This window comes from Festucalex cinctus, chromosome 18 (genome assembly GCF_051991245.1).
Source record: "Festucalex cinctus isolate MCC-2025b chromosome 18, RoL_Fcin_1.0, whole genome shotgun sequence".
Classification (NCBI taxonomy): domain Eukaryota; kingdom Metazoa; phylum Chordata; class Actinopteri; order Syngnathiformes; family Syngnathidae; genus Festucalex; species Festucalex cinctus.
In genome coordinates, this window is record NC_135428.1 from 4,856,674 (window position 1) to 4,874,854 (window position 18,181).

General features: G+C 40.1%; 2 protein-coding genes across 3 annotated transcripts; both read left to right on the forward strand.

The window, feature by feature from the left end:
- The first annotated feature begins 324 nt into the window (after positions 1-324).
- vamp2 (vesicle-associated membrane protein 2) lies at positions 325-8,292 on the forward strand. Its single transcript, XM_077504884.1, has 5 exons — positions 325-822; positions 3,507-3,609; positions 3,726-3,884; positions 3,971-4,022; positions 4,902-8,292. Coding segments are annotated over exons 1-5 (333 nt in total). The 5' UTR covers positions 325-820; the 3' UTR covers positions 4,919-8,292.
- A 672-nt stretch (positions 8,293-8,964) lies between these two features.
- pcolcea (procollagen C-endopeptidase enhancer a) lies at positions 8,965-17,895 on the forward strand. Of its 2 annotated transcripts, none has more exons than XM_077505646.1 (10): positions 8,965-9,312; positions 12,407-12,513; positions 13,424-13,532; positions 13,619-13,877; positions 15,720-15,844; positions 15,914-16,050; positions 16,133-16,464; positions 16,629-16,706; positions 17,339-17,509; positions 17,598-17,895. In XM_077505646.1, the coding sequence occupies exons 2-10, from the start codon at positions 12,425-12,427 to the stop codon at positions 17,726-17,728; spliced, it is 1,431 nt and encodes a 476-aa protein (XP_077361772.1). In that variant the 5' UTR covers positions 8,965-9,312; positions 12,407-12,424; the 3' UTR covers positions 17,729-17,895. The 2 variants fall into 2 exon arrangements, with proteins under 2 accessions (XP_077361772.1, XP_077361771.1); XM_077505645.1 differs by lacking the exon at positions 8,965-9,312 and adding an exon at positions 11,874-11,900.
- The last annotated feature ends 286 nt before the right edge of the window (positions 17,896-18,181 follow it).

The following is an 18,181-nucleotide window of genomic DNA, read 5'->3' on the forward strand; positions in this document are numbered from 1 at the left end:
TAGTTGGGGAGACGATACTAGTTAGGCCTATTCTACTAGTGCAGCCTGATTGTGAGGTCATAGACCTCATGCTGGATAGCAATAACACACAATGTTCAAACGGCTTTTTCCTAACCGCAGTTAGGAATAAATGCACCAAATGATGTTCCTAGTTAACTAGCTTTCAGGTTGAGTTCTCCAGGGTCCACTCCATGTTTGATCGAATCAACACTAAACCATCATGGACACCCGCTGTGCTGCTGGCCACGCCTCCTCCCGAGGTACGCCATTTTGTTGACAAATCCTGAGACGATCAAAATAAGCTTTACGTGTGAGCTTCCAACCCCGCTATAACTGACACTTACAACGTCTAGGGGGGAAACACCTTCTATGTTAATATGGAGCTATATAAGTCAAAACTGGCTTGTCAAGAGTGACAAAACAGCTCATTCTGAGGTCCCCGGCCGCCCATTTTAACATGACACTCGCCTCGGTTGACGTCAGCAAGCCATCTTTGTCCAGCTAATCCAAACTGGTTTGTTATACCTTCATTACGGCTCGGTCTCGTCACTTAAAGAGTCACAGTCTTCTGGTACTGTCACATACGAAGAGGAAAGTGGGTATTTTATTCGATAAGTGGACATATCACGACGGTGGACCCAAACCAGTGCCCCTCCTCGGCTATATAGGCAGGGAAACGGCAGGCGAAGCATCCAAAGGGTGCCAGAGGCTAGAGAGGAGCGCAGAAGGCAATCCACATCCATCTGCCAGCCACTTAGCACACGCTAACATTTCCAGCCCGGATATCAGCACAGCTGTCTAGCCAACACTACCGCAAAAAATGTAAGTATAACGTCGTTTTAGCTCATTTATTTGTGGATTTAGATACATGAATATTTTTTTTCCCCCCACGAAACGATGCTGCGAGCTCCTGGGTGGCTCTTTTATCAGTTACTATTTGATTTGTATCGTGCCTGCGTGTGTTTTATTTCACAGCCGTCCGATAATGGCATTAAGAGTCTAACCTTGGAACACACGGAAGCCTCTTTTTTTTAATTTATTTTTATTGTTTGAGGGTTTCAAAGGTGAAAAGACGAGCCATGTTTATCTCGTGCCTCTTTTCTGCCTCGTCTCGTGCCGCTAACTGCAGCCAGCACGCACGCATTTTTTTTTTCCAGTTTGGACCGGTTCTGTTTGAAAGGACATCGTCTGTATCATTAGACACACGCCAATTAATCTATTCGCTGGTGCCACGTTCAATACAAAGATAACCTTTTGCCCATGTCGAACATGTAATTTTGCTCAAGGCGCGGGTGACGATGGAGCTATTTGTAGAAAATCAAGGGCATATTGTGGAACTTGTCTTGTTACTACGGTTCAAACCACAATTTCGCGTGTAAACCACGGAGCATTGTTTGACAAATATAAACTACCCGTCATATATACTGTATTTTTATTAGCTGTATGTTAGGCCTGGGCCTATAGTTTACGTGATATTTGCAACCTCCTGCAGCGGGGGGTGGGGAAAGATAGCCTTTGCCTTTCTGTCGTCGATGGTAACGGGAGGGTGGACAGCTAACTATTATTATATATCACCATATTCCCCTTTAACAATTACAACGTCTCTCCTTTGGTGTTTTTAAAGTAATAGCAAGTATTATTTGTATTTATTTTTATTTTGTTGAGAGGACTGACTGGAGGATGAAGAACAAGATGGCTAAATCAACCTTGGACGTTTGTTTAAAGAGCAAGAAACCCGCCAATCCGATAATTCATCGGGTCCTAACATCATTGTATGCCCGTATGTGTTCCTACATCCCGTTTATTGCCTTAAATTTCGATTTATTACCGTGTTTCAGTCGTAATCGACCATGTTTGCCTTGAATCAAGGAACCTCCCCACTGCTGCTGTCGGCAGCCACATTATTTATAGGCCATGTTTTACTGGCTGTCATGTGACCACGGTTCCGGTTGTATAGAATCGAAAGGAATGTAAAGGTTTGAGGTCCTATGGAGGTCACAATCGACTGGGAGCCAACTGATACTGGTCGGGACTGGAGCGGTGCTGTTCAGTGCTGAAATGTCTCTCTCCAGTGCTGAAAGTCACGCATCGTGCTTCTGAGATCAGCATCCAGAAATCCAGTTGGGTTGAAATTGTAAAATGACATGTGGCTATAGTGTATGCTTTCCAGCGCCATTATCTCAATAATACAAGACTATTTTTAAAGATCTAAAAGGGGCTGGATATGTTCACTTCACAGCAAAAGTGGACTGATCTTGCTGTTTATCAGTATCCGAACCATTGACAATTTTGGGAGATTTTGTGAATGGCAAATTTACTGGATATCGCCGATTGCCACCACTGAAAATGTAACTAAACTGGTAAAATACAAGATGTGGTAAAAATACAAACCAATGATGAATGAAAAAAATACTTTGGAAGGCTATCATATTGTGGCATGATTATTTCACCTCTGTCAGGTACTTTGATGAATAAACCCATCATCTGTTTTCTTATCAGTCCATAGCATTGCCAATAATATAGGAATCGCCAGACCTTTTGGCCAATAGGATTTGATGTTGTTGAAGGATTAGTAATGTGTGTTGGTGTTAAGATGACCTTTATACACAGTTTTGTCTCACAGTAGTGGAGGAGCTTTGTCACAACTCATATTTGTGATGAGGCATCACTTTCTATCGCCTCGCATGCTAGATTTAGCATGGTGTGTATATTCGGTAAAAATCAATCGTCAAGGACTTTTGCATGCCTTTTATTTTTATTTTTATGTTAGGTCAGGATTTGTATTTACCTGTTGATGCCACAAGATGGCGGCAAACACAAGACAGGGCTATGGCCTGATTGAAGGAATATTTATTCAACTACCCAAAATAAAAAAAAATAAAAATAAAAAATAAATGTCAGTTTCTGTCTTGGCCTCTTGGGGCAGTGTAGCTTTTTTTTCTTTTTTAATTTTGGGTAGATTAGGAAGAATATTGTGCTTTTTTGTATTGTTATATTACCTGTTTGTGTGTGAAAATATTTATTTTAAGGAATACAATTCGTGGAACTCAATGCTACTTTTCAATTAGCCTGTCAATGGGATTTTGTACTGACTGCTGGCATTCCTCAACTCAACTTATAGAGTACTTTAAAAACAATCATAGCTGCATACAAAGTGCTGTATGATAAACCAATGCCAAGTCATGTGTAGTTTTACAGTAACCTCCAAATGGGATGTAATCAAACAGCTTTAAGCACACTCAGAGAGGGCAAAATAAAATTCATCACACAGTTACTTGACAAGCAGCATGGTGCTAGCCAAAATAGAAATCATGTTTAAATTTCCATTAATTGACTGTTGTGCAGGGTTTCAGACAAAATATCTTTATCCTAGCACAGCAGATAAAACTTGCAAAAAACAGAGGTTCGGTTGCTCTTAAAATGCACAAATACATAAATTTGCAAATATGTCTGTGTTTCACCATACAATTACTGTTTTTGTTTTTTGTTTTTTTTTTGACAACCAGGTCTGCCCCAGCTGGAGCCCCTGCACCAGAGGGAGGGAGTCAGGCTCCTCCTAACCTTACCAGCAACCGCCGTCTGCAGCAGACGCAGGCGCAGGTGGACGAGGTGAGAACAAGTCATGCTTCTGCCTCATGTTTATTTATTTGGTACACTGCTAACTGCTGATCAAAACATAAATAACATCAAATAATTTCAATTATGATGTTTGTGTCTCTCCCCAGGTGGTGGATATTATGCGCGTAAATGTGGACAAGGTTCTGGAGCGTGATCAGAAGCTGTCCGAACTGGACGACAGGGCTGATGCCCTGCAGGCTGGAGCCTCTCAGTTTGAGACCAGCGCTGCAAAACTGAAGAATAAGTACTGGTGGAAGAATGCTAAGGTTTGAGCACAAAATTCTCCTGATATCATGACACGTTATCATTTGACCATATGACAACTTTGTATTTTTTTATCTTCTGACCACAGATGATGATTATCCTGGGTGTGATATGCGTGATTGTGCTCATTGTCATTATTGGTAAGATGTTTTTTTTTACTATTATTATTATTATTATTATTATTATTATTATTATTATTATTATTATTATTATCTTTTGTCATCAGTAGGGATGTCAAAATTAGTATGTTCCACATCAAAATTTAGCAGTAATAAATTTAACTTTTTAACTGTTAAAAATGTTAAATGATTAGTAAAATCACGATGTATGCCGCCATAAACATTAAATGACGTCAACTACGTTATTTTTGTTTGTTTGTTTTTGTTTTTTTAATCAATGGGAAGTGCAACGTCTAATGGAGCGCTGCCTGGTCAATGGCGTTGTGGAATCAAAAACACCCACTAACTATGGCCAGTGGATGGCAGCATTGTATCGCTTTTCAATGGGCTCCCGGTATATGAAATTACAATGAAACATGACGGAATCTAATGAAATCTGATTAAATAGAACGTTTTCAAGGATGTCATGAATGTTCAAAGCCTTTGTTCACATTAAACCTAATTCACAGAACGTCACTAAACAAAAAATATTAGTGTCAAAATTACTGTTGTGGAGAAAATGTATCTCTTCATAAAAAGCTTGTTTTCTCCTTATCTATTCAATTTTTGCTCAATGTCACTCAAATTACTTATTTTCAAATGGTGATTACTAAAGAACGGAATAGGATAGAAACATACTTCTTTTTTCGAATGAAAGAATGGAATGGGATCTATCTACATTGTGTATGTAGTAAAGGCACAAAATGTTTTGTTAACCTTGAAAGATGAGTTCAAATACTCGAAACTGGCTGGCACTGTGGGGGTTGCTATTTGATAACGTGTGGCAGTAAAAAAGTTAATAATAATGCACATATTTGTGGAGACTTCGCCAGCACTCACCACTTTTCTTGCTTCCTGCAGTGTACTTCAGCACCTAAGAAGAGTCACTTTCCTACCCCAGTCTAATCCCAACGTCCTTGCTTCAGAAGGAACCCTGAAATTCATGACAAAAAAGGAATCCCCAATAATTGAGTTCATGTCTCTTTCCCCCGATTGGCTTCAATAGAACACCCCGAAACCCTTCAGGGCCGTACGGCTCAATCATTTCCACCGCCTGGCCTCTGGACCCCTGTCAAATATTTGTCCCGTGAGTGTGCGGCCCTGCGTCCGTTCTGGGTCCTCTCGGCTTCTCTAACCTGCCATAACGAGAGCCAAAACACCTGTGACGATGCAACAACAGAAAAGGAAACAATGATTGGCAATGATAATTGTTACATGACGGGTCTATATCTAGTCATTTGTAGAGTTTTATTCTGATATATACTGTTTTGTAGGTGTGCGTGCGAGTGTGTGCATTTTGTATTTTTTCATTTTTTGTATTAATTTTCTGTATGCTTCAGCGTCGACTACTGCCTAATAATCCAAGTGTGGATCTTGCATGTTCTAAACATCCGTCCGTTCCCCCGCTTTTGCTCGAGTGGCAACAATCGGAGTCGGCCACACAAGTGAATCTTTTCGCAGTCACAATCCCCAGGTTGAAATTAGTTCCAGTTCGTTCAGGTCTAAGTTGTAGCTCACGGGTATTGATCAAGTAATGCATGAATTGTTCAGCTATCCCTTTGTAGTTATTCCCAGTCGCGTCTCCCTTCCCGCGTTTCTTCTTGAATATCCGTTGCGTCCTCAGCTCTCCGGCCGTCTCCCTCGTGTCTTGCTGCATGCTTGAATTGGATTCACAATCGTTTGAAAACTGCCATAGTACCGTTGGACCAATGTCTGTAGATGTTTTTTCTTCTTCTTTTATTATTACGTAGTGTCTTATTTCGAAAACATTCCTTCATAGTGCAAATGCTCTTACTGTAGCACATGTAATTGTTAGCATACTTCAATTGCGCGATGAAACTAAAAACTGAAGTCAGTCATACAAACAACAGGAAAAAAAAATGAGGTGTAAAGGTACATTTGGTGAGAGGCAGTAATAGGATGCCATTTTGTGGTGTCAGTCATTAATGTTCGCTACTACAATAAAGTATTGTTCAGGTTTTAATTGGAGTTTCACAGAAAAAAAAAAGCCTTACTGGTGTTATCTACAAAAAGCACTAAACAAACTTGTTTTTGATGGCGCTGTCACGCTGGGCGATTACCAAGTGGTTCTCCCTATAGGTATGCATCATTAAATGTAATAGATTCTATTTTTATTATAGTGTATTTTTGTGTGAAACAGACAGGCGAAGAGGATGAAGTTCCTCTACTTCTGTCTGGCGTGCGTGTTTCCGTTTTTTATAATTCAGCTGTGTGCATTATACACTGCCAAGAAACAAAGCTGAGGGGGGGGAGCTTCTCTCGTTCATTGCAGTCGTCCGTCATGGCACAGTTGGAAAACGTTTTTGTGGTTTGGGATGGTGCATATGGCCCCTTTGGCTACGTGATAAGTAACAGAACAATAGGTGAACTTTAGCTCCAGATGAATAGGAAACTAGCATTAGCTTTCAGTCTCATAACCTACAATATTTCAATTTAAGTGTCATTAAGTGTGCTTTGGGGTTTTTATGTTTAGCAGCAAGCACCTTTACTCGTTACTGATCAGGAATTGTACCGTGTGTGAGCGTGCGCACGTGCGTCGATGTGTGTTAGAATAGCTCTACCCCAGGAATATCCCCACTTTATCCCGACAGATTAGGCCGCTTAAATCTCTTGAGTGAAGGCACGTTTGTTTGCTTGCCCACAAGGAGAGAGGTGACACATCTGAAGACCTTGAAAAAAATTGAAAAAAATGACCAAAAACCTCATGTGTGGGCTTGTGCTGACGATTGCCATCAAAAACAAGTGGAGAGGAGCAGGTTTAACCCAAACGATCCTATTACGTGGAAATACTTTTACTGCAACACCACATAAGCTTGTAGTGTGCCATGTACTTTATGCAAGTTCAACCAAAACTTAAGGACCGCATGCATCAATTCTCCCGCACCTCGTGTCTTCAAGTAAAATGATTTAATAACCAGTTTTTAGATTCAGGATCCTTTCACTAATAATAGCACAACCTTGTTTTGTTAACCATTTCTGCCATAGTACAAAACATTTAGCTAGCTACAACTATTGGACAAAAATTAGCATTAAGTGTTGTAATATGAACGTAATTTGAGGGCTAGTGGGGACCTATATTTAAAAAAAAGAGTTTTTAGCCATCCTGCTGAGGTGACATGACATGACTGATTGGGGTAGGACACGTGTTATTCCATAAATGCAGCTGTCGTCCTGTGATGATTTCGCAACCAATTTGGTCACAAAGGAGAAAATGAAGCGAGCGCTGTCTCTTCACGTTGCTTTACTTGTATCGTGTGAAAAGGCGTGCGCCTATAATTTAACCGCTTGGAACTTTGTTTGTTGTCGTGGTCATTCTTTTGTTTCCATGTGAGAATATTGCCTGATGCCGTCCCCGTGAAATGTTCAGTATTCTCAAATTTACGCTGCACTCGGCCCATTTGTGGGCGATCCGAAAACTTTTTTCTGCTTTCATTTATTTGTGATCTTGTGATTGAAGCTTGAAATAAGCATATTAATAAACCGTGGATGAGTATATGTGCTCTATTGTTAAGCAAACCTAAACATCCAACATGTATGGAATGTCGCCCCAAATGGGATGAGCGCAGTATTAGGAGGGAACCTTTTGAGTTTCTGAACGGTCACCGGACGGCTTACGATATTCCACACAAAAGAATATATATGGAGAGATGTTTTGTATGTCCACGTTTTATTATTTTGCATTGATTAAAAAAAATAACTCCCAATGTATCTGAATTTTGTGTAAGCACTGATTGGTAGAAGTAAAGATCGCTGAGGTCAACAGGGAGGAAAAGTCTTTTTTCCCCTTCAATTGTCCAGAAAACTTAAGACAAATTCTGTTTACATCAGATTGCTGTTTGTATCCACACGATGCTGTATATTTGTTTTGTTGAAATATATTTATTTTTGAGGAAAGATTTTAATTTCTCAATGGGACTGAGGGTTCTGGCGTGGAGGTGTGTCTGTATATTGCCCCTGTTTGTCTGGTCTTTCTGGAGGGACCCGACTGGAGGATCACGGGCAATGTGCTCAGTCTTATTTCATTCTTACTTTTTGTTTTTCTTTTATTTATTGATAGATTTGTTGTGCTGTCGTATAATATGGGATTAGACACTAAAACAAGGTTGGCTCAATGTAAAGGAGAGGAAACTGAATGGAAAACTAAATTGTATAAAATAATTGTAGTGTAAATCTATCAATGTCTTATTATATTGATGAACATCATAAAATATATGTATATTGGAAAACAGTGTCTTTTGGACAATGCTGCTTTCTTTGTGTGTGTGCAAAACAAGTTCATAAATATGCATTTCATGCTGTGCAAACACGACGAGGGATAAACATGTTTAACTGGAGCTACCCAACTCTACAAGACACATTTTGGTCAACACGCAAGTTACTTCCGTCCATTTATCAGCCATAAACTCGGTTCCCCGATTGTAAAGACAACACAAGGACAAGGTGGCACGATAACACTGAAAGAAATGTATTAAAACTAAATAGCACTGATAATAGTCCTATCCACATCCTGCGTCACATGACTTAAGACACACTATCCTGAAATAGAAACGCACTGCTAACACTTATGACCACTTGCACATTCTGGTGAAAACCGAGACGAGACAACAGGGAGAACTTGCAAACTCCACACGAGGGAGATTCGAAGAACTGGCATCCTGTGAAGAAAAAAATGCTAGCATGTTGCACTGCCAGGTTGTAGCTCTGCATTTTAACCACCAGGTGTCAGTAAAATGACAGACACCTATGGCTAAGACGCTAATTTGCCCATAGGTTAGAATGTAACGTAATGCTCGGTGTCCCCATAGTCAGCTACGAAAGGCTCCGCTTCACCTGCGATACTAATTAAATTGGATAACACCGGCATGTTTTGCTGAAACCTGACTTATACGGAGAAGTTATTCATGGCACGGTTCTTAAATGGACTGTCAGTAGGACTACCACAGCTGAAACCAGAGGGCAGCCATCTTTCGTTGCCACTTTTACTAACGACTGTTGTTTTGTTTTTTTCGTTGAAAACTTGTAGTGTACTGTTTGCATCGACCATTCATAGTATCCTCAGTATGAATTGTAAATCACAGAGTTACAAAATGTTTACATTTTGTAGCATTTTTTTCTGATGGGCTTTACTTTCACTTGATTGTTGATGGTTCTGACAACATGATGCAAGCAAATCTTTGAGCCAATGTGATGTCATAATTTTCAGTCGACAGCAAGTGGTAAAATGGCTGCCCACTAAGATGGATGAAAATGGGTGAGTTTTGCTTTTTAATTCATGTTCCACAAACACAATATTGATCATAATGCCATGTTTAAACTAGTGGGGGCGCAGAGAACATATTGTAAAGGACATTTTTGACTTGATGATCAGCATGTGGCACACTGTCAGGAAAAAGCTTATTTTCCTCGTCGCATTCTAGTTCGACGTTCTTGATCTTTCTCCAGCTGTTTCTTGGAAGTGTGGCAGAGTTTATTATCACTTTTCCTGACATCTTAAACTGTCAACTTAGCAGTTGTCAACATTGTTTTTATGTTTTCTTGTAAATCTCAAAGACACAACATTAGTTTCTATTAGAATTTCGTGCACATGTTTCTAATTTTGGAAATAGTGGAAACTGGCCTACTGTAATGTGCTGCATAAATTAAAGGCCTTTTGAATTTGTGTGGAACCAAAATGGCAGAGACCAGATGGGATTCTCTGACAAACGTTTTTTAAACGTGAAAAACTGATGAGTAAACAAATTGAGGGGTAACAGTTGCAAATGCATGACAAGCAACATGACTTTCCTCATGTTGCTGAGTCAGATCCTTCTTCTCCCAGTTTGTTTTTCCTCTGAATTCTTTTTCACTCCTCCCCTCTCCCCCATCGCGATTCCATGTGACTCTTGGCGAAATGAAAGTATGTCAATCATACCGATCTGTCTGGCGTTATTGCAGAACCTCCTTGCCTGGGGGGTTATTGGCCAAGTGTAAAGGTCACTCCAGCTCCCCGCACACATGCACGCATTGGCAGTGGCTGCACACGGTGATGCCATCATCGCTTGCATTCCTGCCTTTGCTGCCTCTTATCAAGACTTCACTTTGAAGACAAACAGCGCAGCAGTGACCAGCACGTACTTGTATCTCCAACTGACCTCCTCCGTCTTTATTTTGGCAGCAGAACTCATTTCACGCTGGTTGTAAGGGAGAAACACTAAATCAGAGTAAAACAGAAACAAAAAAGTGTTCTTAAGTAATACGCCACATGTAACTGGAGACTCTGTGGAAACTGTGCCTTGTGTTTTTATTGGCCGTCCGCCTTGGTTGTTCCAGACTCTGATCAAGCGGTTGTAGGTCAGCAGTGCATGAAAGTGTCTGCTTTTACAGTATTTAGTGGACCATGCGTAGCCGCTTTAGGCCTCAGCAGTGTCGACCAGAGAGTTGACTCAGCCATGAGAACTCCTCCACTATCAGGGTGGGGGGGTGGAACAGACGCCCTCTGGCTCTGATTCTATATGGAGCCAAAGGACATTCCGGGGGTTTGGGGAGATACGATGCAAGGATACTTCATTAGTTTTATAATAACGTCAAATCAAAACCCCACAGGAGCTTGTTACCGGTACTAACTTTGAAAAATCAATAACAAGAAAGCAATAAGAAATCTCAAAGTAACACTGTCACGAGTTTAGCTCAGTAGATTGTGAAGATTGATAGTGCAACCGGTGAATTATGTAATCTGTCATCAGTCACAATGGACAGGAAACTGGTCACACTGTTAACCTGAATAAGTTAGCTGAACTAAACAAAAAAACAGAAAAAGTGAGGTAATAGGTTGCCTCACTTTTTTTTTTTTTTTTTTTTTTTTTTTTTTTTTTAGTTGTTGGCTCACTTCAAAAGTTACGTTTTCCAGAACTTGAATGGTTTGATGATGACACACAACTTATTTGTTTTATTTATTTATTTATTTTTATTTTTTTAATACAAAGGCTACTCAGAAGCTTTCTTACAGCAACCCAATTATTCTCACTAACTTATAAATGTTAGTTTTAAAACTATTAGATAACAGAAGTCCAAACATTTTTTATATTCCAACATAATTATTATTAATTTATTTAAACTTTATTTAATTAACCAGGTAAGGAAACTGAGAGCAGATTATCTATTACAATGTCAACTGCTGACAAAGTAAAATAAGGCTAAAATAAAATTACAAATTAACGTGTAAAATTGTGAATAATACACACAAAACATAAAATATTGCATTACATACATTAAGTTTTATTTTTAGTATGTACCATATAACTTAATTTTATCTGTAATTCTAAACCAATCGAAACAAGATGTGATCACAAAATTACATTTTATTAAGTTACAGCTAATTTATGTTTTTAAGTTATCCATACACAAAAAAAAATAGTGTAGCTCAATTTAAACAAAAATTATGAGTACAAATTACTCATAAACGCACAGTACCAAATAACGTACAGTTACACCAACTTAAAAAAGTTAAGTTAGTGGTAGTTTTTTTTTTTTTTTTTAATAAAACTTTTAGTATTGTTGTACTTATATTTAGCCATTTTTGGCAGTCAAACAATATTTTGACTATAATATATTTGATACTTTCATTATTTTTCATGTACAATTAGTACCTTTAAAAACACATTTGGAAATTGCTGTCGACTGAAAATGACATCACAAGGGCTCAGGTAACCAATCACAGCTCGGCTTGTAAATGTCACATGACCAAACCTAGAAAACAGCTGAGCTGTGATTGGTTACCTGAGCCCTTGTGATGTCACTTTCAGTCGACAGCAAAGTTGCAAAATGTGTTTTTAAAGGTACTAATTGTACATGAAAAATAATGTAAGTATCAAATTAATTGTAGACACAATATTTTTATTGCTATAATGGGCTAAATAAGTGAAGTATCCCTTTAAGTCAAGTTATCTTTATTTATATAGCTCTTTCAAACAGCCTCAGAGAATAAATCTATTAGTTGGAAGTTTAAAAAGAACAGAAATCACTTTCCTCCTGAGATGCCCCCCACCAAGCTCCCCTCCTTGTGTATGCAACCTGTTTTTTTATGGAGAAAACATCTGGCTCTAATTAAAGCCTTCGACTCCCTCTTCTTACCCCCCCCCCCCCCCCCCCCCCCCCCCACACACACACACACACACACACCACCCCTGGGCTCTTGCTCACAATCGTTGTCCTTTAAGCATCTCTCTTCTAGAACTATCTAACAACAACACCCACCCCCCCAATCCTGAAGTCGCTCCACCCATCCTCCTCCTCCTCTTCCTCCTCCTCCTCCAACTCTGCTCCTGAACCTCTTGCCTCACGCCGCAAACTCCCCTCTCTCCAAATAGTGTCTCGGTGAGCGCATCATGCTGTCCGCAAGCCATATGTGGGGAATCTCCTTGCTCCTGTCACTCGTTTTGGGATGGACCGACGCCCAGCAGACCAACTACACCAGGTGAGGTCACACGGTGCGGAAAAAAAGGTGCGTTCGAAGTCAGGATAAGTCAGCGTTAATTTGACAAAACTTCCAGTCTACGTCTGAATTCTTTCACATCTCTTCGGGTGAAATCTTTCCACTTGGTTTTGCTTGAATAGGCGCAGATTTGTTGTTGTTTTTTGTGTGTGAGTGTCTACAATGGCTGAGCCACCAGATGTTCATGTTTTCGCTTCCACCCGTGGGGTCCAATCTGAGCAACTTGGCTCCAGCTCAGGACATTTTGGCTGTAATCACCAAGTGTATGACTTTTTTTTTTTTTGGAGTTCTTCCTCTCTTGCTTCATACTGTTAAGCCCAAAATTATTTACAGTGGGTGTGTTTTTGCTGGGAATGACACAAGGATTGGCACACGAGTGTAAAAAGTTGTTAAGAGACACTAATTATTTGTCACCATTTTGAGGAAATGCAACCTCTCTAAAATAATCTTAACACAACTTTCTTGTGTATTTTGTGTTTTAAGCCACAAAAAAGTTCACTTGTCAGAAACATACCCTTGCTGACTCTGCTACTACAAATCTGTACGTGTTTACAAGAGCTGCTCCACAGAGCTCTTTAAGATTTTTATGACACTATAACGACGAGGTTGACAGAGTCCGCTGAGGAAGATTAGTTGAATTCCATTTGTTTTCTTTCTAGTTATAATTCTTGGAGTTCGTTGGAATGTCAAGCAGAAGTACTTGGCTTAACAATAGTAGTCAATTTTCCTCCGTAAAATTCCAAACTTCAGCAATTGGCAAACGCACTTTACAGTTTGAGACTCCCATTGGAAGTTTCTGTAAACATGGGCCCAGTTTATGCATTCATGCAATTCTTGTCTATTTGCCAAAGCTTGTTAATACTGTACAGTCTGCTCATGACCGTTATCACAGACCCGTCTTCCACTGTGGAGGATCACTTGTTGCAGAGTCGGGATTTGTCGGGAGTGAGGGCTTCCCGACCCATTACAAACCAAACAGCAAATGCACCTGGATCATCACAGTGAGTCACTCTACAACAAGTCAAAACACCACACGAACTGCCTCCTATTCATTGACTAACCCTTTTGGTGTCTCTTTGGTTGTCAGGTCCCGGAAGATAAGGTGGTCATGCTGACCTTCCGTATTTTTGACCTGGAGGCGGACTCGCAATGTCGCTACGACTACCTGGATGTTTACAATGGCAAATCCAACACTGTGCAAAAACTGGGACGTTTCTGTGGAACCTTCCGGCCTGGTGCTCTTATTTCTACCACCAACGTTATGATGTTGGAGATGGTGACAGATGAAGAGACCAATGGTAGAGGATTTGTGGCCTACTTCAGTGGTGCCACACCATATGCTGAGGGTAGGTGCTACTTTGTTTCTGCACATTTTCTTGGTACTGAATGACAAGGTCAAAACAGAAGAGAAAGTCGAAACACCGTCTTTTAATATACAGTCATTCAATTTGACCTGGAAGTGCGGTAAAAACAATAGGAAGTGCCCCAAAATCAACAGGAAATGCCCTAAAATCAACAGGAAGTGACCCGGAAAAGCCCCCAAAAACAATAGGAAGTGCCCCAAAATCAACAGGAAGTGACTGCGAAGAGCCCACAAGCAAACAAAAGTGCCCCAAAATCAACAGGAAGTGTCTCGGAAGTGCCCCCGAAACAACAGGAAGTGGACCTGGGAGTGCGGCAAAAACAATAAGAAGTGCCTCAAAATCAACAGGAAATGCCCTAAAATCAACAGGAAGTGACCCGGAAAAGCGCCCAAAAACAATAGGAAGTGCCCCCAAATCAACAGGAAGTGACTGGGAAGCAAACAAACAACCAAACAAAAGTGCCCCAAAATCAACAGGAAGTGTCTCAGAAGCGCCCCCAAAACAACAGGAAGTTGACCTGGAAGTGCGGCAAAACAATAGGAAGTGCCTAGAAATCAACAGGAAATGCGCTAAAATCAACAGAAAGTGATTGGGAAGAGCCTGTTGAGACGGGATCTGTGACCCCAGTACGATCTGTGACGCGCATGTGCAGAAGATCGGCCATCTTGGATCGCTAACTTCGGCAACAACACTAGAACAAATACCTTTACATGCCTGTGCGATAGCGTGCGTTCGTAAAAACATGATACAACAAGACAAAAATGCAGATTATTGATGCATTTAACAGTAACTATTAACTTTTAGTCCTATAAATGAACGTTTTTACTTTACTTTCCAGTGAGTCTCCATTGTTACAGTAAGTGTGTGTGTGTGTGTGTTTTAAATGACCCCCCTCACCCAGCCACAATCCCTATGCTATGATATTGGCCACGCATTGTTCTAAAGGCAATCAAAATAAACCATACCCACTCTCATAGAAACCATAATTACAGTATACAGAGTCTTTCCAATAAGACGCCATATTTGTTGTGGGGGTGAACCGGTGAAAACTCTTCAGGCGAATTTAATAACAATAAAGTCCTAAAGTCCAATCCTTTTACATTAATGTCCGACAAAAACAATGGAAAGTTCACCTGGATGTGCGACAAAAACAATAGGAAGTACCTCAAAATCAACAGGAAATGCGCTAAAATCAACATGAAGTGACTGGGAAGAACCCACAAGCAAACAAAAGTGCCCCAAAATCCACAGCAAGTGTTTTAGAAGCGCCCCCAAAACAACAGGAAGTTGACCTGGAAGTGCGGCAAAAACAATAGGAAGTGCCTCAAAATAAACAGGAAATGCCCTAAAATCAACAGGAAGTGAGGCGGAAAAGCCCAAAAAGCAATAGGATGTGTCCACAAATCAACAGGAAATGACCCAAAAGTTACAGGAAGTGACACAGTGGTGCCCAAAAACAAACAGGAAGTGCCCCAAAATCAACAGGAAATGCCCTAAAATCAACAGGAAGTGAGGCGGAAAAGCCCAGAAACCGGGCATTTTTACAGGAGCGTGTAGACTTTTTGTTTGTTTTTAAATCTAATTACTGTGTCGATGCGTTTGTAATGTTTTCAGCAACGGTATCTTTGAAAGCAGACAAGTTTTTGTACAGATGGTTGAGATAGTGCAAGACCCTAGCCGGTGGGGTTCTAAAATTACTGTTATGTAAATAATAATACAATGTGCTTTTCTAGTTTCAGTAGATGTAAAGTGAAGAATGCATCTTGGACTGCAATCTGGCGTTATCTTCCTTTGAAATCCTCCTGGTTGTGTGGCTTGTTTTAGATGAGCAGTTCTGTGGGGGAAAGACAACAAAATCCCAGGGAGAGATCATGACGCCAAACTGGCCCAACAAGAAGTATCCGCCAGGAACCAGCTGCTCTTGGCTCATTACTGTGGACCCTGATAAGGTTTGCAACAGAACCTGCATCAAGTCATTCCAAACCTTTGTGTTTTAATCGTTTCTGTTTGGATACCAGGTCATCCAGGTTCAATTTGGTAAGTTTGTTTTGGAGGCGGATACCTATTGCCGCTTCGACTACGTGGCCTTCTTTAACGGCGGAGAGAAAGATGACTCGCGCCTGATTGGAAAATATTGTGGAGATAAAGCCCCACCGTAAGAAAACACAACTGGTTGAAAAACACAATATTATGCTTAACCGCTCCCAACTTCCCGCTCATGTTCTTTGTCTGTGCAGGCCCATCACTACCAGCGGCAACGTGCTCCTGGTCCAGTTTGTGTCTGACCTCAGTGTGACGTCTGACGGCTTTCTGGCTACTTACACGAGCATCCCCCGTGGTTCTGACCCAGCTGTAGTGCACAGCGGAGGTTCTGATAGCAGGTCCGTTCCAGCAAGGCCCGCTGTACGTGTAGTCCCTACGACTACGGCACCGCCGCCTGTCGCTACGGTCAAATATGTGGAACCAACCCGTCAAGCCAAACCTGTCAGGCCCACCAATGGACGTGGGACCGGCACCACGGGTCAGGAAAGGAGAGTGGTTGACGCCAAACCAAATGGAGGACGACCTGGTGAGTGAAGCCACATCTTGGGCTATTTTGAAATGCACATACTGTATATGCATACTATTCTGTATTTATTTATTTATTAAATACATAAATAAATAAGCATAAATATAATACATATTTTTATTTATTTAGGTTTTATTTTTTTATGCATTTATTTATTTTTATAGTTGCCCAGAATCCACTGTGCGCCAAAGCGTGTAAAAGAGACGGAACTATCAAGCCCAGTTTCTGTGCCAGTGAATTTGGTAAGTGCACCTGTTCAGTGTTAAACCGGAAGTGTGCTCAAGGGTCACACCGTATTATTAAATAAGACAAATTGATCATTGTTTTAATAACAATAATAATAACAATGTAATAACAATTCTAAATATAGATAACAATTTAATCACATTGTATTTCAATTTTTATTGATTACAATTCATTAGTGAAAAGTTGCATGTTGAATGTGTATGGAGAAAAAAAAATATTTTAATAACAATGATAAATATAAATAATTTTATAAAAATGTTCAATTTTTATTGATTACAATCATTAGGGATTTTTTTAAAATCATAGTTAAATATAATGTATATTTATGTAAATTATTTTTTGTATTTGTAGTTTGTATTTTTTCATTTATTTACAAAAACATTTCAACAGTTATTTACAAGAACTAACTAAGTAGCTATTAATTCAATTAAATAAATCACATAAAAAAAAATCTTATACTTCACCAGTATTGTAGTAGTGAGGACATAGATCAACGGGATATCAAACGCTCTAATGGCTTTCCATAGGGGAAAAAAACAAACAAACACATTTGCACTTTCATGCTTGGCGGATATGTAATAATAACCATTCAAACGCTGCATTCTTACCACCCCCACTTTTCTTGCAGTGATAACCGGGAAAGTGACCTCTCTGGCCCCCGGACCCCGGGGCACCCTTCTCATTGGGGTATCCCTCATTAAGACTTACAAAGCAGGACGGCTAACGATCACGCAAGTCGGAGAGACCATGTCGGTTCGATTGGTGTCACAATGCAGGAAGTGCCCGTTGCTTCGCAGAGGTAAACATACGCAAAATTGTACATTTTGTGCACCATCACATTCATCTGGTCCTTATTTTATTTTTATTTTTTATTTTTTTCACCGCAGGCGCTAACTACATCATCATGGGTCAAGTGGATGAAGACGGCCGTGGTAGCTTGCAACCTGGCGCGTTCACAGCTCCTTACAAAGCCCCACATCACAAATTATTGACTAACATCAACAACCAGCCATGTTAACTCACACGATGACTCAATAAGTCTTGTTGAATGCGAAATACAGATTTACATGAAATAATATCGCAATAAAACATGACAGTAATTTTATAACCCAATTTTTAAAAAACACAAATCCTTGAACATTGTCTGTAATTTATGTATGAATAAAGGATTTTTATATCTCTTAATTTTGTCACGCCTTGTCATTTTTTTTCTTGACCAAGCAGTTGTGCCATAATGTAAGAGTTTTTGGACCCCATCTAGTGGCCGTAAACGGTAATAGCACCCAGATTTACCATCATAGCTTCTTTTTCATTTTCAATGACAATGTGAGATTTCATTTAGTTTTCAACTAGCCTAATAGTTTTGTACTGTTTACTCAATAGACCCCTTCAAAGTTTGTAAACAATGTGACGCAATTTAAAGGGCGGGGCTTAGCTGGAGGCAAAAACAGCTCAGTGGCCTGTGGTTCTA

What these genes read in the sequence shown, in the direction of transcription:
- vamp2 (XM_077504884.1), top strand. An exon ending in CGCAGGCGCAGGTGGACGAG is followed by an intron (nt 3,610 to 3,725) that starts GTGAGAACAAGT and finishes GTCTCTCCCCAG; the next exon opens with GTGGTGGATATTATGCGCGT. An exon ending in ACTGGTGGAAGAATGCTAAG is followed by an intron (nt 3,885 to 3,970) that starts GTTTGAGCACAA and finishes TTCTGACCACAG; the next exon opens with ATGATGATTATCCTGGGTGT.
- pcolcea (XM_077505645.1), top strand. An exon ending in ACCAAATGGAGGACGACCTG is followed by an intron (nt 16,465 to 16,628) that starts GTGAGTGAAGCC and finishes TTATTTTTATAG; the next exon opens with TTGCCCAGAATCCACTGTGC. An exon ending in GTGCCCGTTGCTTCGCAGAG is followed by an intron (nt 17,510 to 17,597) that starts GTAAACATACGC and finishes TTTTCACCGCAG; the next exon opens with GCGCTAACTACATCATCATG.